The following is a 22,135-nucleotide window of genomic DNA, read 5'->3' as shown; positions in this document are numbered from 1 at the left end:
AGAAGCCTTAAGTTCCATCACTTGAGAGTCCTTTTGCCATTGATCTTTCTCTCCCATATTCTTATCAGTCGCATCAATTTGAGTCTATTTTTAATTTTCAGTTATTTTGTTTTCCAAAAATTAAAAATACCAAAAATAATTTTCTTCTTTCAGGTACCCGAGAGAAAATGGACAGCCTACAAGACTTTGTAGGTTATATTCATTCAAGCAAGAAGGGACCTGAAAAATGGGAGAATTTTTATGTACCTTGATGGATAATCTCCCATGTCATCTGGCTTGGACGTTAAAATCAGCACTTCTTGGGAGGCAACCTAAGTTTTTATTTTCTTTTTGCTGTGCTAGTTTATTTTATTATTTTAATTTTTAGTTCAACACTCATGGTTTGGACTCTTACCTTTTTCTGGTCTAGGTTTTACAGGAGCACTCAAATTAAAGCATGGTTTGCAAGCCTGACATACGTGGATTACTTCATTAATCAGGTTGGCTTTGCTCACTCCCTATGTTCATTTTATTGCATTAAGAACAATGCATGTTTCTAAGTCTGGGGTGGGGGTCGTATTGCATATTTTTACTTGTCTAGTTGTTTTTATCCTGTTATGCATGTTATTTAGAAAAAAACAATTTTCTTATGCATGTTTATTGATTGATTGTTTTGACTGGCTGAATTTTGAGGAAAATTTTATTTTATTTTTTTGAATTAAAAAAAGGATCTTGTGTTTAAATTGTGAAATTTTCTGAGGATGTAGTGATTATGATTGGCTATGAGTTATTCTAAATTTTCATGATAGATTATCTACTGTGGAAGTAGGATGAAATACTCTTGAATTAAATTATCTTTAAGTCCCTCTTTCAGTTTCTCATAGCATGAGCACGTAGTCACTTTAATTTAAAAACTTTAAATAAAAAGAGGATTAAGTGTAGTTTATATGGTTGTCACCTCGAAAGGTCCCACCAGGTAGAGGGTTGATGTGCACAATAGTTTGTAATGTTAGACTAAGAGGAAAACAAAAGATATTATTGTTGCCTTTGAGAAAAAACAAATAGAGTATATACTCATGTGCTTAAAAGAAATATCTTTTTATTATTTTAAACTTGTAATGTGTATGCATGGATGGGGGTAAAAAGACTCGCCGTTGCTGTGATTAGTTAGGACACCTAAGAATTGACTACGTATGGTTCCCTACAGTGGATTTGTGAAAGTTAGTGCCCCTTGGTAAAATGATGCAAGTTTAGGGCCCTTTTTATTGTTAAAAAAAATAAATAAAATAAAATAAAAAAACACCTTGATGGATATATTACTTTCTTGAGTGTGTGGATGCTCGATGATTGGTGCATGAGCCAGAGTAGGGGGAAAACTGGAGAAGCTCTCTTGAACATAATTTTAGCTCTTGTGTTTTGAATTAAATGTGACTTGCACATACACACATGGGAGATGATGAGATTTGGCCTTGAAATCTTTTAATGTTGGGATGTGCTTGAAAGTTTCTACTAATGGATCTAATATGCTTATTCTGAATGATGAGGTTTTGAGTCATTTCCATGCTTGTCTAAAATTTATTATCGTCTTCTTCTTTTTTTTGACCGAGACTAGCAAAGTTCTAAGTTTGGGGTGGTGAAATGCATCCAAAAATTACGTTTTCTGGGCTTAGAATTTAGTTAGTTTTATGCTTAATTTGAGATCTTTGATGCTTTTATTGTTTCATTGTAGGAAATTGAGCAATTGGATGAGAACAAGCAATTTTGGAAGATTGAAGACCAAATTACCCTCAAGAAGATCGAAGTTTTGACCTAGAGTGATGATCAAAGGAGAAAAAGAAAAGAAAATGCGGAAATCGAAGGCAGGGCAGCGTTGAACAAAGCATTGCAACACTGCCCCACGGTGCTGCAAGGCAGAGAACTCATGGAAATAGGGTAATGTCATAAAGTTGCTTGCAGCGTTGCGACACTATGACAAGAAAAGGCGTGGATTCATCGTCAACGTTTCAACATTGGTTTGAGCCTAACTCTTTCTATTATTCTTGTTTGTAGGATTTTTGGAAGAGAAAAAAAAGAGCTAAGCAGAGTGCCCTACATCCTTCCTTCACTTTACTGTTCAAGGAAGTATTCTGATCCCTCGTGCTTTATTTATGATCACGTTAGGACATTGTGTATTTTGAAAGTTGGGGGTGGGGTGTTTGGATTTTTTAGCTTTTTTTTTTATTTTTGGGCTGAATTTTTTATCAATGATAATATTTGGAGTCCTTGAGCACTGTGCTCGGACAATGCTTACTTGTTTAAGTTTGTCTTGTGGTTGTGTTCCTTATGATGACTAGCCTATGACGCACTCGTAGGAATTGTTCTCACATAAGAATAGGTCGAATGAAAGGGTTCATAATTTTCATGATATTTTTTAAAATTTTGCTTAAAATTTTTATTACAACTCCAAGCCCTTTGTATATCTATCTTCACCCTGTATGCTTGCTTAGAATTATATTATGAGACCATAAGTTTGTTGTCACTCCGATAGGCCTTGGTGATAGATATTAGTCTTTTTGTGGTTCAATTTAGTAATGCATGCTTGAGATGTAGTCAATTGATATCATTATCGCCTACTAAAAAAAAGAAAAAAAAATAATAGTAATAAAACAAAATATTTATTTCATTTATGCATGTTTAAGGGTCTACTCCTCTTCTTCAAAGGGTATGATTAACCTGGGGTGGCCATGACACCTGTGGTTTCCATCTAAGCTAAAGTATCCTAGAGAAATGAGTAAGCTCAAGAAAAACTGGTAAACGCATTTCTATCACATTACGCCCGTCAATCAACAATGAAGAGACGATTAACGCAATGACGGCGCAATGCGACAATCGATCCAGAGCTGACTTTCAACCGCATGCAAACACTCGATCAAGAGATGCAGCTGAGCAACGCCAAAGTGGAGGATGGAGACACGTGTACAACTAACGGTTGTACAGAATTGACGGTCTGATTGCATAACAGAAGGAATAATATCCCTCCGTCTTCAGAATTTTCATAACAACAAGTAGGGACCACAAGACCGGATCCTCACCTATAAATACCCCATAGATTTCAAAGGAAACTTATGCTACTGGATAAAGGCTAATTGCTACTAAAGTGTTGAGAGAAAAGGGTGAGTTGGGTGCTTAACTGAAGAAATCCGGGAAGAAGATGAGACAAGGCCGAGAGGTGAGTCTCAGTTCTATTCTGCCGAATACCTGCCGAGAAGCTCTATGCTGAGAACCATGTTACCAGTTCAGCAAGCCTGAGAGGGAAGCTCATCCATCCATCTGATCCATCCAATCCGGCAAGCAGATCTCCACCCGAATCGGTGCCAAGACGTTGGTGCTTGTTTGTATCTGTTCTATCTCTTTTCATCATTGTATTTCACTTTCTTTATCTGTTCATTCACACACCATGTATCAAACGCTTAATAGACATATTAAATGTTTCGATTGTTTTCATATTCCATTTTCTGTCTACTTCCGTTCCTCCGTGAATCACTTTCTCCATGATGTCTTCTTAATCCCCTGGTAGTTAATATGAATTAAACGAGCACTTAACTTATGTTAAAGAGATAATTATGTTTAGCTAAAGCATGCTAAACGGCATCTTCACCTGTGAGAGCAGAAGTGAAGATGCCATTCTGATCTATCGAGAGAAGGTTAGAAGAATGCATTAACTAAAGCGAGTAGTACTTCTAGACATTTAAGCAACCTTGTGTTCATTACGTTGGTCTTTGATTCACCACATACATGTGGGAGCGCGGTCAATCATTGAAAGGTGTACACCAAGAGAAAAGTGAAACCGTACTTATAACTTCGACGCAATTAAGAAACTTGCGTTGTTTATATTAGTTATCTTTCTCTTTCTGTTTGTACATAAGACTTGCCGCCGCATTCCATGTTAGTTTCATAACCTTCACAGCCAGCTTGGACCCTAACATCTTGTATCATGAAGCCTGTATCTTCTATCATCTAGCTTAGGTTTATTGCACTTATTTTATTATCGTATTTTACTGCTTTCCTTTACTTTACCGCAATTTTATATACTTGTACAAAACATTCTTTAAAGATTGAAAAACCTGGTCGCATATACCACAAACATATCACAATAACCTCAAATAGTCCCTGTGTTCGACCTAGGATCACACCGAAAAACTTGCGGTGGAATTACACTTGGTTCCAATGTAAGGAAACTTGTGACAACGCATGACATACTACAAAAACATTCATAATTAACGCATATCTATAATTAGTATCGCATATTTGTATCAGCGCATTGTTTAAAGATATAAATTTGTGTTAATAGAGATCTTTAAACTCTTGGATGCATGTATTATCTATCTTATCCTGACAGCGAGTGGGTCAGTCTTATTCATGTAATGCCTAAGAAAATGGGTATTACTGTGGTTCAAAAATGGAGGGTAGTTTGATTCCTATTAGGGTCCAGAATGGGTGGAGGATTTGTATAGATTTTAGGAAATTAAATGTTGTAACAAGAAAAGACCACTTCCCCATTCCCTTTATTAATCAGATGCTCAAAAGGCTTGCTAGAAAGCCCTTCTTCTGTTTTTTCAATGATTTTTCGTGTTTTTATCAGATCTCGATAAATCAAGAGGACCAACAGAAGACGATATTTATTATCCTTATGGCACCTTTTCTTTCAGAAGAATTCCATTTGGACTACGTAAGGCTCTCGATACCTTTCATTGTTGTATGATGTCCATATTTTCTGAGTATATTGAAAAATGCATGGAGGTTTTTAAGGATGACTTTACTGTATATAGAGACTCATTTGCTTATTGTCTTTCTAATTTGTCTAGGGTGCTAGAAAGATGCATTGAGTCTAACCTTGTTCTGAATTTTGAAAAGTGTCATTTCATGGCCCGCGTTGCATAGTTTTAGGACATATAGTACCTGAGCATGGCATAGAGGTAGATCCTGCTAAAATTGATGTTATTGCTAAGCTCCCTTACCCCACAAATTTGAGGCAGGTTCGTTCCTTTCTTGGTCATACAGGTTTCTATCGCAGGTTCATTATAGATTTCAGTAAGATTGCTCAGCCGAGGTCCTCCCTTCTCCAAAAGAACATGGCCTTTGAATTTAATGACGAATGTAGGAAAAGTAATAATGTGCTAAAGAACGCCTTGTCGTGCACTCTGGTTATTCAGGCTCCTTGTTGGGACCTTCCCTTTGAGATCATGTGCGATACGAGTGACCATTTTGTGGGAGCAGTGTTGGGACGGAAGATCAATAAGAAACATCACATCATCTACTATGCTTCGAAGACCCTCAACCCAGCTCAGTGCAGCTACACCACGATGGAAAAGGAGTTTCTAGCTGTTATTTTACTTTAGAAAAATTTCGTTCTTATATTTTGGGATCTAAAATTACTGTTTTTTCTGACCATGCAGCTCTACGCTACCTGATGTGAAATAAGGAGTCCAAGCCTAGATTGTTGTGGTGGGGTCTTCTCCTTCAAGAGTTCAACCTAAAAATCCAAGACAAAAAAGGATGTGAGAATGCCGTTGTCGATCATCTAAGTAGGATTGTAGCAGAGGGAGGTTGCCTCGGTTCTGATGGAGACTTCCCTGACCACACTTTGATGCAAGTAAATGATATTTCTATGACTCCCTGGTATGCTGACATTGTGAATTACTTGACCACTTGTAAGTTCCCGCATGAGATCAACAAACTTAGTCAAGATAAAATTAAAAGTGAGTCAAAATATTATGTTTGGGAGGATCCTATTTTGTGGAAGTTTTGTTCAGATCAGGTAGTTAGGAGGTGTGTCCCTAATGATGAGTTCTTTTCTGTTCTTGAGTTTTGTCATAAGCATGCATGTGCAGGGCACTTTAGTACCAATAGAACCACCAAAAAAGTCTTAGATTCTGGTTTACATTGGGACACACAATTTAGGGACGCATATTTTGTTTGCAAAACTTGTGAGCAGTGTCAGAAATATGGAGGGTTGTCCTATAGGAATGAGATGCCACAATTCCCTATACTTTTTTGTGAGATATTTGACGTTTGGGGGATTGACTTTATGGGACCTTTTCCTTCTTCTTGTGGGTACAAATATATTTTATTGGCAGTGGACTATGTTTCCAAATGGTTGGAAGCAAAGGCCACAGTTACTAATGATGCTAAAGTGGTTGCAGATTTTTTTAAGACTAACATTCTTAGCAAGTTTGGCTTCCCTAAAGCAATCATCAGTGATCAGGGATTACATTTTTGCAATAGAAACATTGCAACCCTGTTGAAGAAGTATAGTGTCCAACATCGTATTGCGACCCCATACTACCCTCAGACCATGGGCAGACGGAGGTGTCCAACAGGGAAGTAAAGAATATTTTGGAAAAGGTGGTCAACCTAGGAAGAAAGGATTGGAGCCTCCGGCTCGGTGACACTCTATGGGCCTACAAGACAACTTTCGAAACTCCTATTGGAATGTCCCCTTACCGAATAGTTTATGGTAAGGCTTGTCATCTTCCAGTTGAAATCCAACACAGGGCTTATTGGGCTATGAAAAAGTGCAATTGGGACTTAGTGGCAGCTAAGGAGGCCAGACTTTTATAGCTTCGAGAGTTGGAAGAGGTGAAGTGAGAATGTTTTGATAATTCCTTGATTTATAAGCAAAAAAGTGAAGGACCTTCATGACAAGATGCTTGCACCCAAGGAGTTTCAAATAGGGAAAAAGGTACTCCTTTATAACTCCCGATCGGAATTTATGCCTGCTAAACTCCGATCCAAGTGGATTGGACCCTTTGGTGTTTCCCACGTTTATCTTTATGGTACCATAGACATTGTTAATCTTAAGATAGGAAAAGTCATCAAAGTTAATTGGCACAGGCTAAAGGTCTTCCAAGATGGTGAGTCCTTGGATGGCTAAAACATCGCCTACCGGTTGGACTCGCCGGTCTACATCGAAACGAACCATCATGGTCGAGCAACCGACCATAAAAATTTGCGCTACCTGGAGGCAACAAGGATTTAAATTTACTTGGTTTTTAGGATAGATTTCAATTCAGTATTTTTCTTTTTTTATGTATTGAGCATAATTCTTTCTATTATTCTTGTTTGTAGGATTTTTGGGGAAAAAAAAGAGCTGAGCAGAGTGCCCTATATCCTATTACGATTGGTGTCCTAATTATCTCGAAGTCTAGTAGTTTGTACACTGTACACATTGTTATGAAAAAAAAAATAATGATTTTATTTTGCATTTACTCATATCCAATAAAAAAAAAAAAGCAACATGGTTATTGTATGTAAACTTAAGCATGTATATGAGATATACAAGTGGATCATGCCTTGTGATAACCTAAATAGGTCTGTAGTACAAGGATTAAGGAGGGATATCTAATCCTTGTGACACTACGGATAAGACCCGCTTTGTAGAGGTTTTCAAGTGTTGTGAACAACTACAGATGGTAGATCTTGGTCATTCATGTGGAGACATGCAAGCAAGGGTATCCTATAGAAATAGCTTGTATAAGACCAGACCACGAGATGACTAGCTTTTTATATAACACCGTTGATACTTGATACTTACATCTCACCAAAACGACCATAGGTGACATGACCTCAATTCTAAGTGTTTTGGGAAATCCTACCTTTGAGGGCGGTCCTTTGATTAGTATGGGAGAGAGTGGCCAAATTGTCAACTCAATAGTCCTACCTTTTTGGGATTTGACTATTTTGGGAGTTGGGAACTCAGTTACACAAGATGGAATTTACTCCTTCCCCGAAGCAGGGGTAAGTAGATAGATTGCTCCCTTAAGGGCTGATTCCGGATCTTGAACATAGTGGCCACAACTTCTCTTTAGAAGAGAGAACTTAGTCATAGTAGGACTATGACTTATGTTCATTAGAGGGATAAGTGGTACTTAAGAAGTTAGATGTAATTACAGGGGCATAACAGTTATTGGCCCAGTTATACTTACGAGCTAGCTGTGAAGGGTTATCGCACTGTTGATTGATTGATATGGACACAATATATTTGTAGTAAGGAGAGTTCAACTGTCGGTCTTTAGTGGAGTGTCCGACAGTTAACGGGTGGTGGATCCCTTGACTAAAGAGTGTAGTCAGTTATTCACGTGTCGTTGGAGCTTCAAGCTACATGTCCATAAGGTCCCCTTGCTAGCTCAACGGATTCAAGTTGAGAATCAGTTCTTGGTGTTGATTTGAAAATTTCAAATTGGCAAGAGAAAATTCAATTATATATGATATCATCGGTGTGATGTATGAGATACATCAAGTGGAGGATTAATGTAAATAAAATTTACATTCAGTACCATGAAATAGAAAAAGAACTATGGCTTATATGTTTCATGAGATGAAATATTAAAACTATAGGTTATATATATAATATGGTAAGTTGGTTATCATATATATTTATAATAATATTAATTATTGGATAATTATATCTTTTTCTCTAATAACAAATTGAGTGGGAGGTTATTGGTAGTTTCATGGTAACCGTGACATAAAAGGAAAAATGTTTTCCAAAATTAGTATGATTGAGATTTGAGATTTTCTATTCTCGGAATTACTCACGATTGGTTGTCAAGTGAATAGGATTCCCTATACGATACCTGAAGAGAGACTACACGATCATGAATTGACATTACACGATAGTTCACTCAACTAGCTATTAGCTAAACAATCGCGGAGCATTTTCTATACGATGGTGGAGCATATGCTAAATGGTTGGGCATTCGTCTATACGATAGACTTGTCATCTCTCACTTGCTCAATCATTTACATGATTGTTATTCCTCCGATCTCGTCCTCTCACCAAATCCACAAAGAGCCCACACTTTGAATTCTCACACCGAGAATACCAAGGTAGTCATTGTGGTGGTGTCTTACTCAATTCGACTGAGTCGAGGTTTTTGGAGGTCGTTCGTTGGGTTCGTGTTCTTGGAGTTTGTTGTGTTCGAGTTTGCCGTTGATTGTTCTGTGTTGTGATCGCTATGTTCGAGCGTTCGTATGTTGCGGTCTTGGAGATTGAACGAGCGTTCATGATCAAGGGAGTTTGAAGATGAGTCTTCAAAGGTATGATACTTTATCCCTTGATCTCTTTTGTAAGCATGCTGTAATTTTGTTTTGTGCATGACCTGTAAGTTTCTGTTTCTTGATTGTAATTATGTATGTTCAAATACGAATGGAATTTGGAACGATCATTCTACTGCTCGTGGAAATCCTCATGTATGAATTCCTTCACGTCCTTCCTTCACTTCGCTGTTCAGGAAAGTATTCTGATCCCTCGTGCTTTATTTCTGATCACATTGGGTACAATGTGTATTTTTAAAAATTGGGGGTAGGATGTTTGTATTTTTGGGCCCTTTATTTTCAAATTTTTGGGTTGAATTTTTTATTGATAATATTATTTGGGATCTTTGAGCGCTATGTTTGGACAATGCTAGTTTGTTTAAGTTTGTCTTGTTGTGTTCCTTATGATGACAAGCCTATGATGCACTCGTAGGAATTGTTTTCGCATAAGAATAGGTCGGATGAAAGATTCATAATTTTCGTGATATTTTTGAAAATTTTGCTTAAAATTTTTATTACATCTCCAAGCCCTTTGCATATTTATTTTGATCCTATATGCTTGCTTAGAATTGTATTATGAGACCATAAGTTTGTTGTCACTCCAATAGACCTTGGTGATAGATATTAGTCTTTTTGCAGTTCAATTTAGTAATGCATGATTAATTTCTGAATCATCCCAAATGTTCAACTAATTGGGTTCATCAGTCTCCATATCAATTACGCACCCGCATTAAGATAGGTAATCTAACTAAGTCGACTTAATAATCCGTTTGGCATAAGTTACCAATCGATTTGTTCATGAAATTAGTTAATCATGCAATATTTGTGAAAAGATTATTCTAAACCACCTAAATCACACCTAAGCATACTTTAACCCTTGCTCCTTTGAGATTAAAAACACATTAGTTGCATTCTCATTCTCTAGTAAACAAAGAATAAATGAGAATTGGCCAAAAGCCCATAAATTCAAAACATAGAAATTGATATAGCATTTCAAAAACAGAAAAATATCAAGCATACATCATAGAATTGAAATTCAAGTCCCCCAACTAAGACTAAATGTTTCTCAATCCTACCCTAAGATAGAAGCACTTAGAAGTTGAAATAAATATGTCTTTGGAAATGAAGGTTGGAAGTGGAACTACCAAATTCGGGGATAGAATGACCTAAAACGACTAAAAATGTATATATATAAAATGCCTAACGCTGCAACACTCTCATTTTGCCCCCAACCCCAGAGTCGTGCCACAATGCCCCGACACTGGGGTGCGTGCATCTTCGTCCTTCCATGTTTGAAGTGCCTCCACTCTCCATACTAAATTTGAACGTTTAAGTATAAGGTCTAATACATATTAGAATGGATCAAAATGGTATTAATCGATTTGAATATTTAATGGTATTTAATCCATTTGAATATTTTACATTCTTATCCTAACAAATTGAAAAGTCTGTAACCATCAATTGCAAATAAAACAACTTTTACTTCTATAAAGGTACCATCTCCTATACATTACATGTGTATAACCTAAACTAAAACTAGTTGCCATTAGTGATGTCACATCTATCTGAAATTGGACAAACTAACACTTTAGATAGCTCTATTGTTTCGTGCCCCAATAATGTTACCACCTCAAGGAGCAGCTACGACGATAATGAACCTAACTTTTGAACATGAATGGCTACCAAGCATAGAGAACAAGAGTTTTGCCTTCGGCTACGTCAAGACAAAGATAGTCATCAGTAACAAAATCTCTAACCAAGAAGAATTGCTGATAATATCTGCCCCATGGTCTTCTCCGATGACTCGTCCTCATTATCCATCTCGATACCCGACTCCAGAACTGCAGCATCAAGGACTAACTTCCTTTTTGCTATCTCATAGATATTTTCATCCACTGTCCCCTTCGTGACCAACCTGCAGAAGACTCAAGTATATGAAGTCGAACATCTGCCCTCCAGGTGCTGAGAATTCAAAATTTGTAGCATCGAAAAGTAAAGCAGAATTCGATTGGAAGGTGGTAAGGGAATACCTGTATATAGTGACAGGTTTGGTTTGGCCAATTCGATGACAACGATCTTCCGCTTGACGGTCTATCTGTGGATTGAAATCCATGTCATGAATGACAACGGTATCGGCTCCAGTTAAGTTCAAGCCCTGTCCCCCCGCTCTAGTAGAAAGCAAGCATGCAAATATAGAAGTGTCGTTATTGAAAGTGTCAACTATTGTCTGTCGTTCTGCTACCTGCGTGCTGTCATAAAGAAAGAACTCAAAATGGAAGTCCAATATAATATGATCTTAGATGCTTGAAATTTTTCATAAAATTCAATATCTCTATGCGCAAGCAAAGAATGGTACTCCATAAAAAGTACAAATGATGTCGGTCTAAATTTTTACATAGAATAATTATAATGTTACAATGTTACAATTTATAATGCATATTTCCGGAATGAAAATTGAGCAAAAGTTTCTTCACTGCCATGTTCCAATGATAGCTTTCACACACACACACACACAAAGACCAGTTGAATATATATATGTATACGAGTGAATCACAAAACGATCACTTCTTAATATGCGGCTGAGTTTGGGACTTTTCTACGAGGAAAACTGCATTAAAGAAGATAAAATATTGAAGTAAAGAATTTTAGCATAATAAGGGTCGTTGACTGATGTAATTGAAAATAAATCAAATATATATATGGGCAAGCACGTAATTTTATGCAAGATTATTTTATGAGGTAATATATTTGTTGGTTGTAAATGTGTTGATGCATTGTAAAATCATTAACGATGTTATTTTATTCTTATCAGGGTACTTTCCTTTTATGTATAGTCTTTCTCGTCTATAAGAAGGCTTTGTATCTCAGGATTATTCGTTGGAATACAAAATATTTGATTTCATTCGACATTAACGCTAGGAGGGGAACAGAGAGGAAAAAAAACAAACAAAAAACAAAAACCTAGCTTTTTCAACATCACTCCTTCCAAAGCTCATTAGGGTTTTAGTGTAGTTATCCCACGCCACTCCAGCTACCGCCACTGCTGCCCAACTTCGTTGCACCATTTGCCGTTCGCTGTCCAGCACTCCAGATCCATGCAGCGTCGACCACATCAGAGTCGTCTATCCATGCGCTCCCAGATCCACGCATCTCAGGTTCGTCCGTTGACCTGGAACCCACATCTATCCATCAACCTGGAACTCACATCTGTCTGTCAGCAAGTACCTAACACACTCCCAGATCCAGCCGTCTGCATATCTCCAATCGCTTGTTCATGTTGGGTGTTTCGTTCTTGACAGGTTCCTTGTTTGTGTTCATGGGTTGGGTGTTTATCGTAGGTTTCTTGTCACAAACCAAATTTTTATCGAGGTTTCACAATAACTTGCCTCAGATTTGGTCAGTCCACAAAACTTGGTTCAGTTAGGTCTGCAAAAACCAGTTCGGTCAGACAGTACCTTGACCAGTTCGGCCTACCTAAATCAGTTGAGTTCAGCTCACAAAAACCTGCTCCGTTCAAAGAAACTAAATTGTGTTTTTTTATTCCTATTTTCTGTTTGAATCTCAAAGTTTATTATTTGCTATTACTTATCATCTGTGTTACCGTGTCAAAGGAGCAAATTCATCAAACTATTGCACTGCTATCAACCAATTTCTTATTTAATAATTCTTGTGTTTAGTTAACGCAATCCGGTATTTATCCTTAGGTTTTCTCTTCCCATAAATCTTCTCCATGGATTATTGATTCTAGAACTTCTAATCATATGACTAGTTCATCCATCTCTAACTTTTATTCTCTCTCGTATTGCAATAAAAAAGTTAGAATTGCAGATAGCAGTTGCTCATTGATTGCAGGAAAATGAATCATTATATTAACTAAAGATATAACCCTAAACTCTATTCTACATGTTCCTATATTAGTCTACAACCTCTTATCTGTTATTAAACTTTCGAAAGAGTTTGTCGTGTTGTTTTCTTTGAATCTCATTGCATTTTTCATGACCAAACCTTGGAGAGAATGTTTGGACGTGCTAGGATACTTGCCAGTCTTTACTATTTTGATGAACCTTCTAAACTCGAGTATTTAGTAGTATTAGTTCTCTTTTTGTAAAAGAACAAATTGTGCTCTAGCATTTCAGACTAAGACATCCAAGTTTTCTCTATCTCAAATATCTGTTTCTCAATCTCTTTAAAGAGATTGATTGTTCTCAATTTCATTATGAAAATTGTACTTTTACAAAAAGTCGTCGCTCCCCTTTTTTAACAAAACCATACTTGCCTTCAAAACCATTTTACTTAATTCACAGCAATATTTGGGGTCCCAACAAAATTTTAACTCAATGGAAAATGGTTCTTGACTTTTATTGATGATCACACTTGTTTGTCATGGATTTATTTATTAACAAAAAAGTCAGAAATGAAGGATGTTTCCCAATATTTTCCCAATATGATTGAAACTCAATTTTCAACAAAAATAGGCATCTTTCATCTGATAAAGGGACTGAATATTTCAATGAACATTTGTGTGAGTTTTTTAAAAGTAAAGGCATTGTTCACCAATCCACTTATCCGAATATCCCTCAACAAAATGGGATTGCAGAACATAAAAATAGACATTTACTCAATATTACTTACTTTAAAAGATTTTTATTCAACTACTCGTTTGTACTCTGATTTACCTATCAAAGTTTTTGGGTGTACTAGTTATGTGCATCTTCCTATTTCTTTTCAATCAAAATTAGATTGTCGGATTATTAAATGTATTTTTTTTAGGCAATGCCTCTAGCCAAAAGGGATATAAATGTTTTACCAAAAAAATTTATGTGAGTGGACGTGTCGTTTTAGGAAAACCAACCTTTTTTCACCAAAAATTATCTTCAGGGAGAGAAATTAAACTTAGATGATGTTAATTTTTGGGATGTATCTATCCCACTCCCAAATGTTGTTTGTCCTAATCTTACTAGCTCTTCAATGCCAAGTACAGAAAGTTCTAATTCGGTGGAGAATTACTACAAAAGGATCCTATTGATCTGAATTTTGAGTTCAAGTTTTATATTAGAAGAAGCTTCAATGAAATGAGAGACCAAATAGCTGATCACAAATCCAATCTCATACTCCAGGGGATGATTCTCAAACTCCAAGTAACAAACCTTCTACTCTTATTTCATCTTCTCTCAAAAATGTCGTCTGATGTCCCACCAACCATTGAAAATGTCTTGCCTGATATCCCTTCAATCATTGAAAATGTCTTACTTGTTGCCTCTGATCTTGAAAATCTTTGTTTCCCGTTGCTCTAAGATCTTTGGTTCTGTTTGTTTTGTTCGGGATATTCATCCAAATCGTACTAAATTAGATCCAAAATCTTTGAAATACATTTTTTTAGGCTATTCACGTGTTCAAAAGGGTTATCGTTGTTATTGTCCTACTCTGAACAGGTATCTTGTAGCCCCGGATGTTACATTCTTCGAAGATATACCCTTTAGTCCATCACCGTTGAGTCCATGTTCGAGGGAAGATGACGATCTTTTTATCTACGAGGTTACCTCTTCTCCATCATCCTCTCCTTCACCTTCCTCTGTATCTCTTCCTCCTGATCCCCCATTTAATCGAGTCTACTCCAGGCGTCCTCCACAGCCACCTTCAGATCCATGTCCTCCACCACCGGCCTCTTCGACATCTGATCCAGGACCGAGTGATGATCTTCCCATTGCCCTTCGAAAAGGTAAACGCACCTGTACTTGTCCTATTTCTTCGTTTGTTTTGTATAACAGTTGTCTTCCCCCACTTATTCTTTTCTTACATCACTTAATTCCACCTCTATCCCTAAATCTATCAATGAAGCTTTATCTCATCCTAGGTGGCGTAGTGCAATGATTGAGGAGATGACTGCTTTAGATGATAATGGTACTTGGGATCTAATTTTACGCCCGATGGAAAGAATGTTATTGGGTGTAAATGGGTGTTTGCTATCAAGGTTAATCCTGATGGGACAGTGGCTCGGTTGAAAGCTCGTTTGGTTGCCAAAGATTATACTCAGATTTATGGGACTGATTATTATGTCACATTTTCTCCCATTGCTAAATTAACTTCCATTCGACTGTTTATCTCGATGGTTGCTTCTTACAATTGGCCTTTGCATCAACTTGACATTAAGAATGCTTTTATACAAGGTGATCTTCAAGAGGAAGTCTATATGGAGCAACCACCTAGGTTTGTTGCTCAAGGGGAGACTAATAAGATATGTCGCCTTCGAAAATCCTTGTATGGACTAAAACAAAGTCCTCGTGCATGGTTTGGTAAGTTTAGTCAAGCACTCGAATGCTTTGGTATGAAGAAGAGCACGTCTGATCATTCTGTATTCTATCAACAATCTAATAATGGTATTACTTTGCTTGTTGTATATGTTGACGATATCGTTATCACTGGAAATGATGTATCAGGTATATCCTCCCTCAAGACTTTTCTCCAGGGTCAATTTCATACCAAAGATTTGGGATTATTAAAGTATTTCTTGGGTATTGAAGTGATGAGAAGCAAGAAAGGTATTTACCTATCTCAACGGAAATACATACTTGATTTATTGTCTAAGACAGGTAAACTAGGAGTCAAACCATGTAGTACTTCGATGATACCAAATTTGCAACTTACAAAGTGCTTAAAGATCCTGAGAGATATAGGAGATTGGTTGGGAAGTTGAACTATTTAACAGTGACACGACCTGACATTGCTTATTCTGTGAGTATTGTTAGCCAATTTATGTCTTCCCCTATTGTGGACCATTGGGCTACAGTTGAACAAATCCTATGTTATCTGAAAGTTGCATCTGGACATGGGATCTTATATAGAGATCATGGTCATACAATAGTTGAATGTTTCTCAGATGCTGATTGGGTTGGATCTCGAGAAGATAAGGAGATCAACTTCTGGATATTATGTTTTTGTAGGAGGGAATTTGGTGTCGTGGACAAGTAAGAAACAGAATGTAGTTTTCCGTTCGAGTGCTGAGTCAGAATATAGAGCGATGGCACAATCTGTGTGTGAAATAGTATAGATACATCACCTTTTGTCTGAGATGGGTTTGGCTTCAGTGTTACTGTGCCAGCTAAATTATGGTGTGATAATCAAGCATCTCTTCATATTGCATCCAATCATGTGTTTCATGAACGAACTAAACATATTGAAGTGGATTGTCATTTTATTCGCGAGAAAATACAAGAAGGGTTGATATCTACAGGATATGTGAAGACTGGTGATCAGTTGGGAGATCTACTTACTAAAGCGGTAAACGAAACAAGAATAAGTTATCTGTGCAACAAGCTGGACATGATTGACATATTTGCTCCAGCTTGAGGGGGAGTGTTATGATATGTATTTATTAATATGTATTTATATTGTAAATTTAATTAGGTGTCCTTTATTGTAATTCCATATCTCCTAGATTAGGGTTTCTTAATTACCTATATATATGTATCTTCAACCTCATTAAGTGAATAAGAATTATCATTCTCTCTAAACTTCTGAGTACACGTCCCACTTATTGCTTCTGAACTTGAAGTCTCACAAGATTCTGAATTTGAACCTTTGGTCTCACAAAGTCAAACTCCTACTCGAGAAGGAAAGAGTCTACCTTACAAGACTCTAAATGTCAACGACCTGAATCAGACAAATCTTCTTTGAATTCCACTTATGAGAACATCAATTCTATGGTGCCTTTGATTGATGATACATCACTACTAGTTGCTCAACGGAAAGGTGTTAGAAGTTATACTAGCCATCCAATTGAAAAAATATGTGGCATATGGAAAATTAAATTCGTTGTATAAAGTCTTCATAACTCAATTGGACAATATTCAAATTCCACACAGTATCCAAGATGCACTTAAGGATCCTAAGTGGAAAAAGGTTGTAAGTGAGGAAATTAAAGCTCTTGAAAGTAATGAAACGTGGACTCACACTTCCTCCTAGAAAGAACCCGGTTGGCTGCAAATGGATTTTCATAGCTAAATACAAGTTAGATGGCAATGTTGAAAGATTCAAAGCAAGATTTGTGGCTAAAGGCTTCACTCAATCATATGGTATCGATTATCAGGAGACTTTTGCTCCTGTTGCTAAATTAAACACTATTCGTGTCCTTTTATCTTTAGCAGTAAATCAAAATTGGCCCCTTCATCAACTTGATGTCAAAAATGCCTTTTTGAATGGTGATCTTGAAAAAGAAGTTTATATGCAAGTTCCTCCTGGAATGGAAAATGAGTCTAACAAAGACTTGGTATGCAAGTTGAGAAAGTCTTTATATGGATTAAAACAATCTCCTTGTGCTTGGTCTAATAGATTTGCCAAAGTTATGATTAAAAGTGGTTATCATCAATATCAAACTAATCATACTCTATTTGTGAAATCTACAAACAACAAAACTGCAATCCTGATTGTATATGTAGATAGCATCATCATCACCGAAAATGATCCATCAAATATCCTTAATTTGAAAAAGATGCTTGCAACTAAGTTTGAAATCAAAGACTTGAAAAGTTTGAGATATTTTTTAGGAATGGAGGTGGCGAGATCTAAAGATGGTATTGTCATCTCTCAACGAAAATATATTCTAGACTTGCTAAAGGAGACTGAAAATCTGTTGTAAACCTGCTGAAACACCTATAGATCCAAATTTAGGCCAAGACCAGATTGAAGGGATTAGCCCAGTTGACAAGGGCATGTATCAAAGGCTTGTGGAAAAGTTAATTTATTTGTCACATATCAGACCAGACATCATATTCTGTGAGCATTGTTAGTCAGCACATGAACAGTTTAAATGAACATCATCTGAAGGCTATTAACAAGATTTTTTGAAAGGTACTCCAGGTCATGGACTATTATTTAAAAAATCATCAAACAGAATGGTAGAACTTTATATTGATGCTAGTTGGGCTGGAGAGCTAACTGATCGAAGATCTACATCTGGATATTGCTCTTATGTATAGGGCAACTTAGTCACCTGGAGAAGCAAAAAATAATTAGTTGAAGCTAGAAGTAGTGCAGAGGCTGAATATCGAGCTTCAGCATTAGGAATTTGTAAAGGGATGTGGATTCTGAAGCTTTTGGAAGAACTAAGGATAGAAACTCAAAGTTTGTTCAAAATACTTTGTGACAATCAAGCAGCAATCAGCATAGCGAAGAATCCAGTCCATCATGACAGAACAAAACACATAGAGATAGATCGACATTTCATAGCTGTGAAGGTCAACAAGAACATAGTGGAACTAAACTATGTTCCATCTCACCATCAAATTACTAACATTCTCACCAAAGAGAAATTTTGATGAATTCAATTCCAAGCTTGGATTGTATTCGATATACAACCCAACTTGAGGGGGAGTGTAGATTTGTGTTTAGTATATATTTGTCTTAATTATTATTTTTAATTATGATTTTTTGTGCTTTCCTTTTTAATTAATTTGCTTAGTTGGAATTTCTCTTGTAGTATAATTACCCATTATTGGGTCCTTTTGAATATAAGAAAAACCAATATCATCCAAAAAAAACTTCAGCTAGCTTTTGGGGTGTGGTTCTCCAAGGTGCTTAAGTATCTAACAATGATATTAGAGCCAAGTTGTTGACGTTTCGGAGTGGAACCGGTGGAGGGTCTTGACCAAGTGTGGCCGAGTGAAGTACTGGAGTAGTCATCGGGACGTCGACTTTCCGGATGATGGGGTATTGTTAGGAACCAAGGTAATATGGGATGCCTTTGTCCCATATTGGTTAGAATGGGATGACCACTGTGGTACTTGAGTGACTTGGCTCCCACCCCAATATAGCTAGCTTTGAGATGTGGTTCTCCAAGGTGCTTGAGTACCTAATAGTTTCACAAGCATTCTGCAAATAATAGGGTTGTGATTTTGATTGTCTATGCAGATGGTGAAGGATAGGGAACGATAAAATACTTCACATTATTCTTAAAGGTGGTGATGAAGCAAAATTGACCATGTTTGAGAAAAAGCTTACTGGCGCATTTTAGTTCAAGGACCTAGGAACGTTAAAATACTTCCTAGGGATGGAATTTTCGAGATCTAAAAAGGACATCTTTGTGAATCAAAGGATGAAGAAACAAATTTACTTGGGTGCAAGGTAGTCGAGACACCTATCGAACCAAATTTGGAACTGAAAGTTGCAGAAAATGAGAAAGTAAAGGATAGGGAACGATACCAGAGACTTGTGGGAATATTTATTCATTTGTCTTACACACGTCCAGATATTGCTTTTGCATTAAGCATGGTAAGTCAGTTCATACACTCGCCAAGACACGTCCACTTTGAAATGCATATAGAATCTTGAGATATTTAAAGGGAACTCCAAGAAAGGGCATATTGTTTAAGAAACACAACCATCTCCAGATAAGTTTATACTGATGCTGATTGGGCAGGAAGTACAATAGATAGAAGATCTACTTCTGGCTATTCTTCATTTCTTCGAGGTAATCTAGTCACTTAGCATAGCAAAAAACAAAACGCAGTTGCCAAAAGTAGTGCTAAAGAAGAATTTAGAGCTCTAGCTCATAGTGTATATGAAGGAATATGGATAAAAAGAGTATTGGAAGAATTGAAGGTCTTTCAAAAGACTTCTATACGGGTGTATTGTGACAACAAGGCTACCATCTTTATAGCATGTAATCCAATTTTACATGATAGGACAAAGCATTTAGAAGTCGATAAACACTTCATTAAGGAGAAAATTGAAACTGTATGATGTGTATTTCGTATCTCCCTAGTACAGAAGGAATTGCTTATGTGTTGACTAAAGGGCTACTAAAAGTATAATTTGAAAGAATGATTGACAAGCTTACAATGGAAGATATATTTAAACCAGTTTGAGAGAAAGTGTTGGTTGTAAATATGTTGATGTGTTGTAAAATCATTAAGGAATTCATTTTATTCTTATTAGGATACTTTCCTTTTAGGTATATAGCCTTTCTAAGAGTATTCATCGGAATAAAAAATATCTGATTCAATTCATGCTAAGAGGATTATCTCCAAATGAAACATCAGCCTTGAAGCGCTTAAAGAGTTTAAGGGATGGCTGGAGTTGATAAACTATTTTCCGACCTCTCACAAAGGTAGATTGAAATATACAAATGGTAGAGGCAAGTTATTTCAATCCTTTCTGTTACAACTAAGAAAGGTCAACCAAAGAAATATACAGCTGAGGTGATACCTTCCATCAAGTCGTCTATAAGTTAACCCGATCACATCCAATGTCCATTCCAAGATGTCGAGCATTGATGTCCATTGACTGAAAATAAGAACTCGATGTCCATCTTGCTTCAGTGAAGGAAGTAGTTGCGCTAATTCCTATATTTTGACAAAAGTAAATGTGGATCAATTCAAAAAAAAAAAAAAAAAAAAAAAAAAGAAAACGAAGTTCAAAAACAATTTAGCAAAGCACAAAATCTAAAGCCAAATAACTCAAGCATCAGATGTGGCAAATTGATACCTGACACTTTGCCGAAAGTAGCACCTCGTTATCTGATAGAACTCCCTTTCTGTCAGTGATGCCATAAGAAAGTAATAACTGCAAATAGAAGAATGGAAGACACATCACAACCAAAGAGAAACATAAGGCTCTATCATTGATGTCCACTTGTAAGGAAGAATGAAAAGAACCATTAAGTTCCGTGATTCAAAGAAACTTGAAAAGAAAAATAATCGCAAACTAAAGAAAAATGATTAGTGAATGCGATTTCACCATACAGCCATTAATCGTTGGAAATTTATCCAATACTACCTTTTTGTTAAACGCTTGATAGTCCACACAGAACTGCCAACTACAATATTTCTTGCAAACTAGTCAAACAGAACTAAAAAATTAGTAGTGGGCGAGTTGGAATGTCCGTCACTAACATCTCCTGAGCTAACTCCTAATGCTTCAATCTCATACTTTTCTTTTTTTTTCTTTCTTTCTTTCTTTCTTTTTTTTTTTTTTTTTTTTTTTTTTTTTTTTTTTTTTTTTTGATGAAACATAAAATCATTGAAATAATGAAAAGAAACTACTGCTCCAAAATACAAAATCTCCAAATATAAGACAAATAATGGAGATAAACATTAACACAGGCCAAAAAGAAGAAAACCTTCAAATAGGAAGCACAAAAACTTAGAGGGAGAGCCCCATAAGAAACTAAGAGACTAACCAAACGAAAGCAACTCAGGCCAAACAAAAAGAAACATCGAAACCAAAAAACTAACAAGATTGCATCATAAAAGACCAAAACAACTCCAAAAAAGCCCTTGGAGGAACAAGACTAAAGGCAAATAGGACTTGTAAATCTCTTTCTTTTTTTTACAACATTCGCAGAGATGGGGGATCAAACTTTCCAAGGTCAAGGGAAGGAATAGGACTAGGACTGCATGCCAATTACTACTAAGCTAAACTCATTTTGGTTTTAATCTCATCCTTTTTAGCTTGTGGCTATCACTATGGTCTTATATTCACAGGGTAGCTTTTCTCTTTCAACACAATAGCAAGGATGTGCTCCCTTCTAGGAGGAAACCCTAAACCCAACCCAAGAAAGTGGAGAAGCCATTCTGATCCACCCTCCCCCGAGGTCATCCTTACCTCCAAAGTTTTTGGACCACACTTATCAAGTTTAAGCAGGCTACAGAGGGTTTACATAACATCTTTAAATTGTCCCCTAACGGTGGATCCGTTATTTGGCTTGATGGAGCTTTTGTGGAATTCATCTACACTTTTGAATGTTGTTGGTCCTAGATTGGGTTTAGCTCACTTGTTGTTCACTGACCTTTTGCCGACGAGGGTTAGACCTTTATCTTCAAAGAATTGGGTATCTCGTTATATTTTCTGAGTAGAATGGACAATTGTTGATGGAAGCTTTGATCGGTATCAGACTCAAAAGGAAAAGCAAAAACCCTTTGGATGTGTGCTGTGAGAGCTACCCTTTGGTTAACTTGGACGGAGTGAAACCTTAGAATTATTTTAGGAGAAGATGCCAAAAGGAGATTCAATTTGTATTGGTGTGCAACATTTTGCTTCTTGGTGGAGTTCAAATCACACAGATTCTTTTGTTATTATAGTCTTT

General features: G+C 36.6%; 1 protein-coding gene across 3 annotated transcripts in view; it reads right to left on the bottom strand.

The window, feature by feature from the left end:
• Positions 1–10,412: 10,412 nt before the first annotated feature.
• The window catches only part of LOC120069495 (protein CHROMATIN REMODELING 19), a 36,501-nt gene continuing 24,778 nt past the window's right edge, over positions 10,413–22,135 (bottom strand). Inside the window, exons 10-13 of one of the 3 annotated variants that reach the window (XM_039021266.1) lie at positions 20,536–20,613; positions 20,257–20,393; positions 11,085–11,303; positions 10,413–10,969 (exon numbers count right to left, since the gene is read on the bottom strand). In XM_039021266.1, the coding sequence (XP_038877194.1) occupies positions 10,807–10,969; positions 11,085–11,303; positions 20,257–20,393; positions 20,536–20,613 (597 nt within the window). In that variant the 3' untranslated portion in view covers positions 10,413–10,806. Of the gene's footprint in view, positions 10,970–11,084; positions 11,304–11,327; positions 12,481–20,256; positions 20,394–20,535; positions 20,614–22,135 lie in introns of those variants that run through there. The other 2 variants (XM_039021268.1, XM_039021269.1) reach the window with 2 other exon arrangements.

Source organism: Benincasa hispida, unplaced genomic scaffold (assembly GCF_009727055.1).
Source record: "Benincasa hispida cultivar B227 unplaced genomic scaffold, ASM972705v1 Contig446, whole genome shotgun sequence".
Classification (NCBI taxonomy): Eukaryota; Viridiplantae; Streptophyta; class Magnoliopsida; order Cucurbitales; family Cucurbitaceae; genus Benincasa; species Benincasa hispida.
This window is presented reverse-complemented; position numbering and strand designations above follow the sequence as displayed.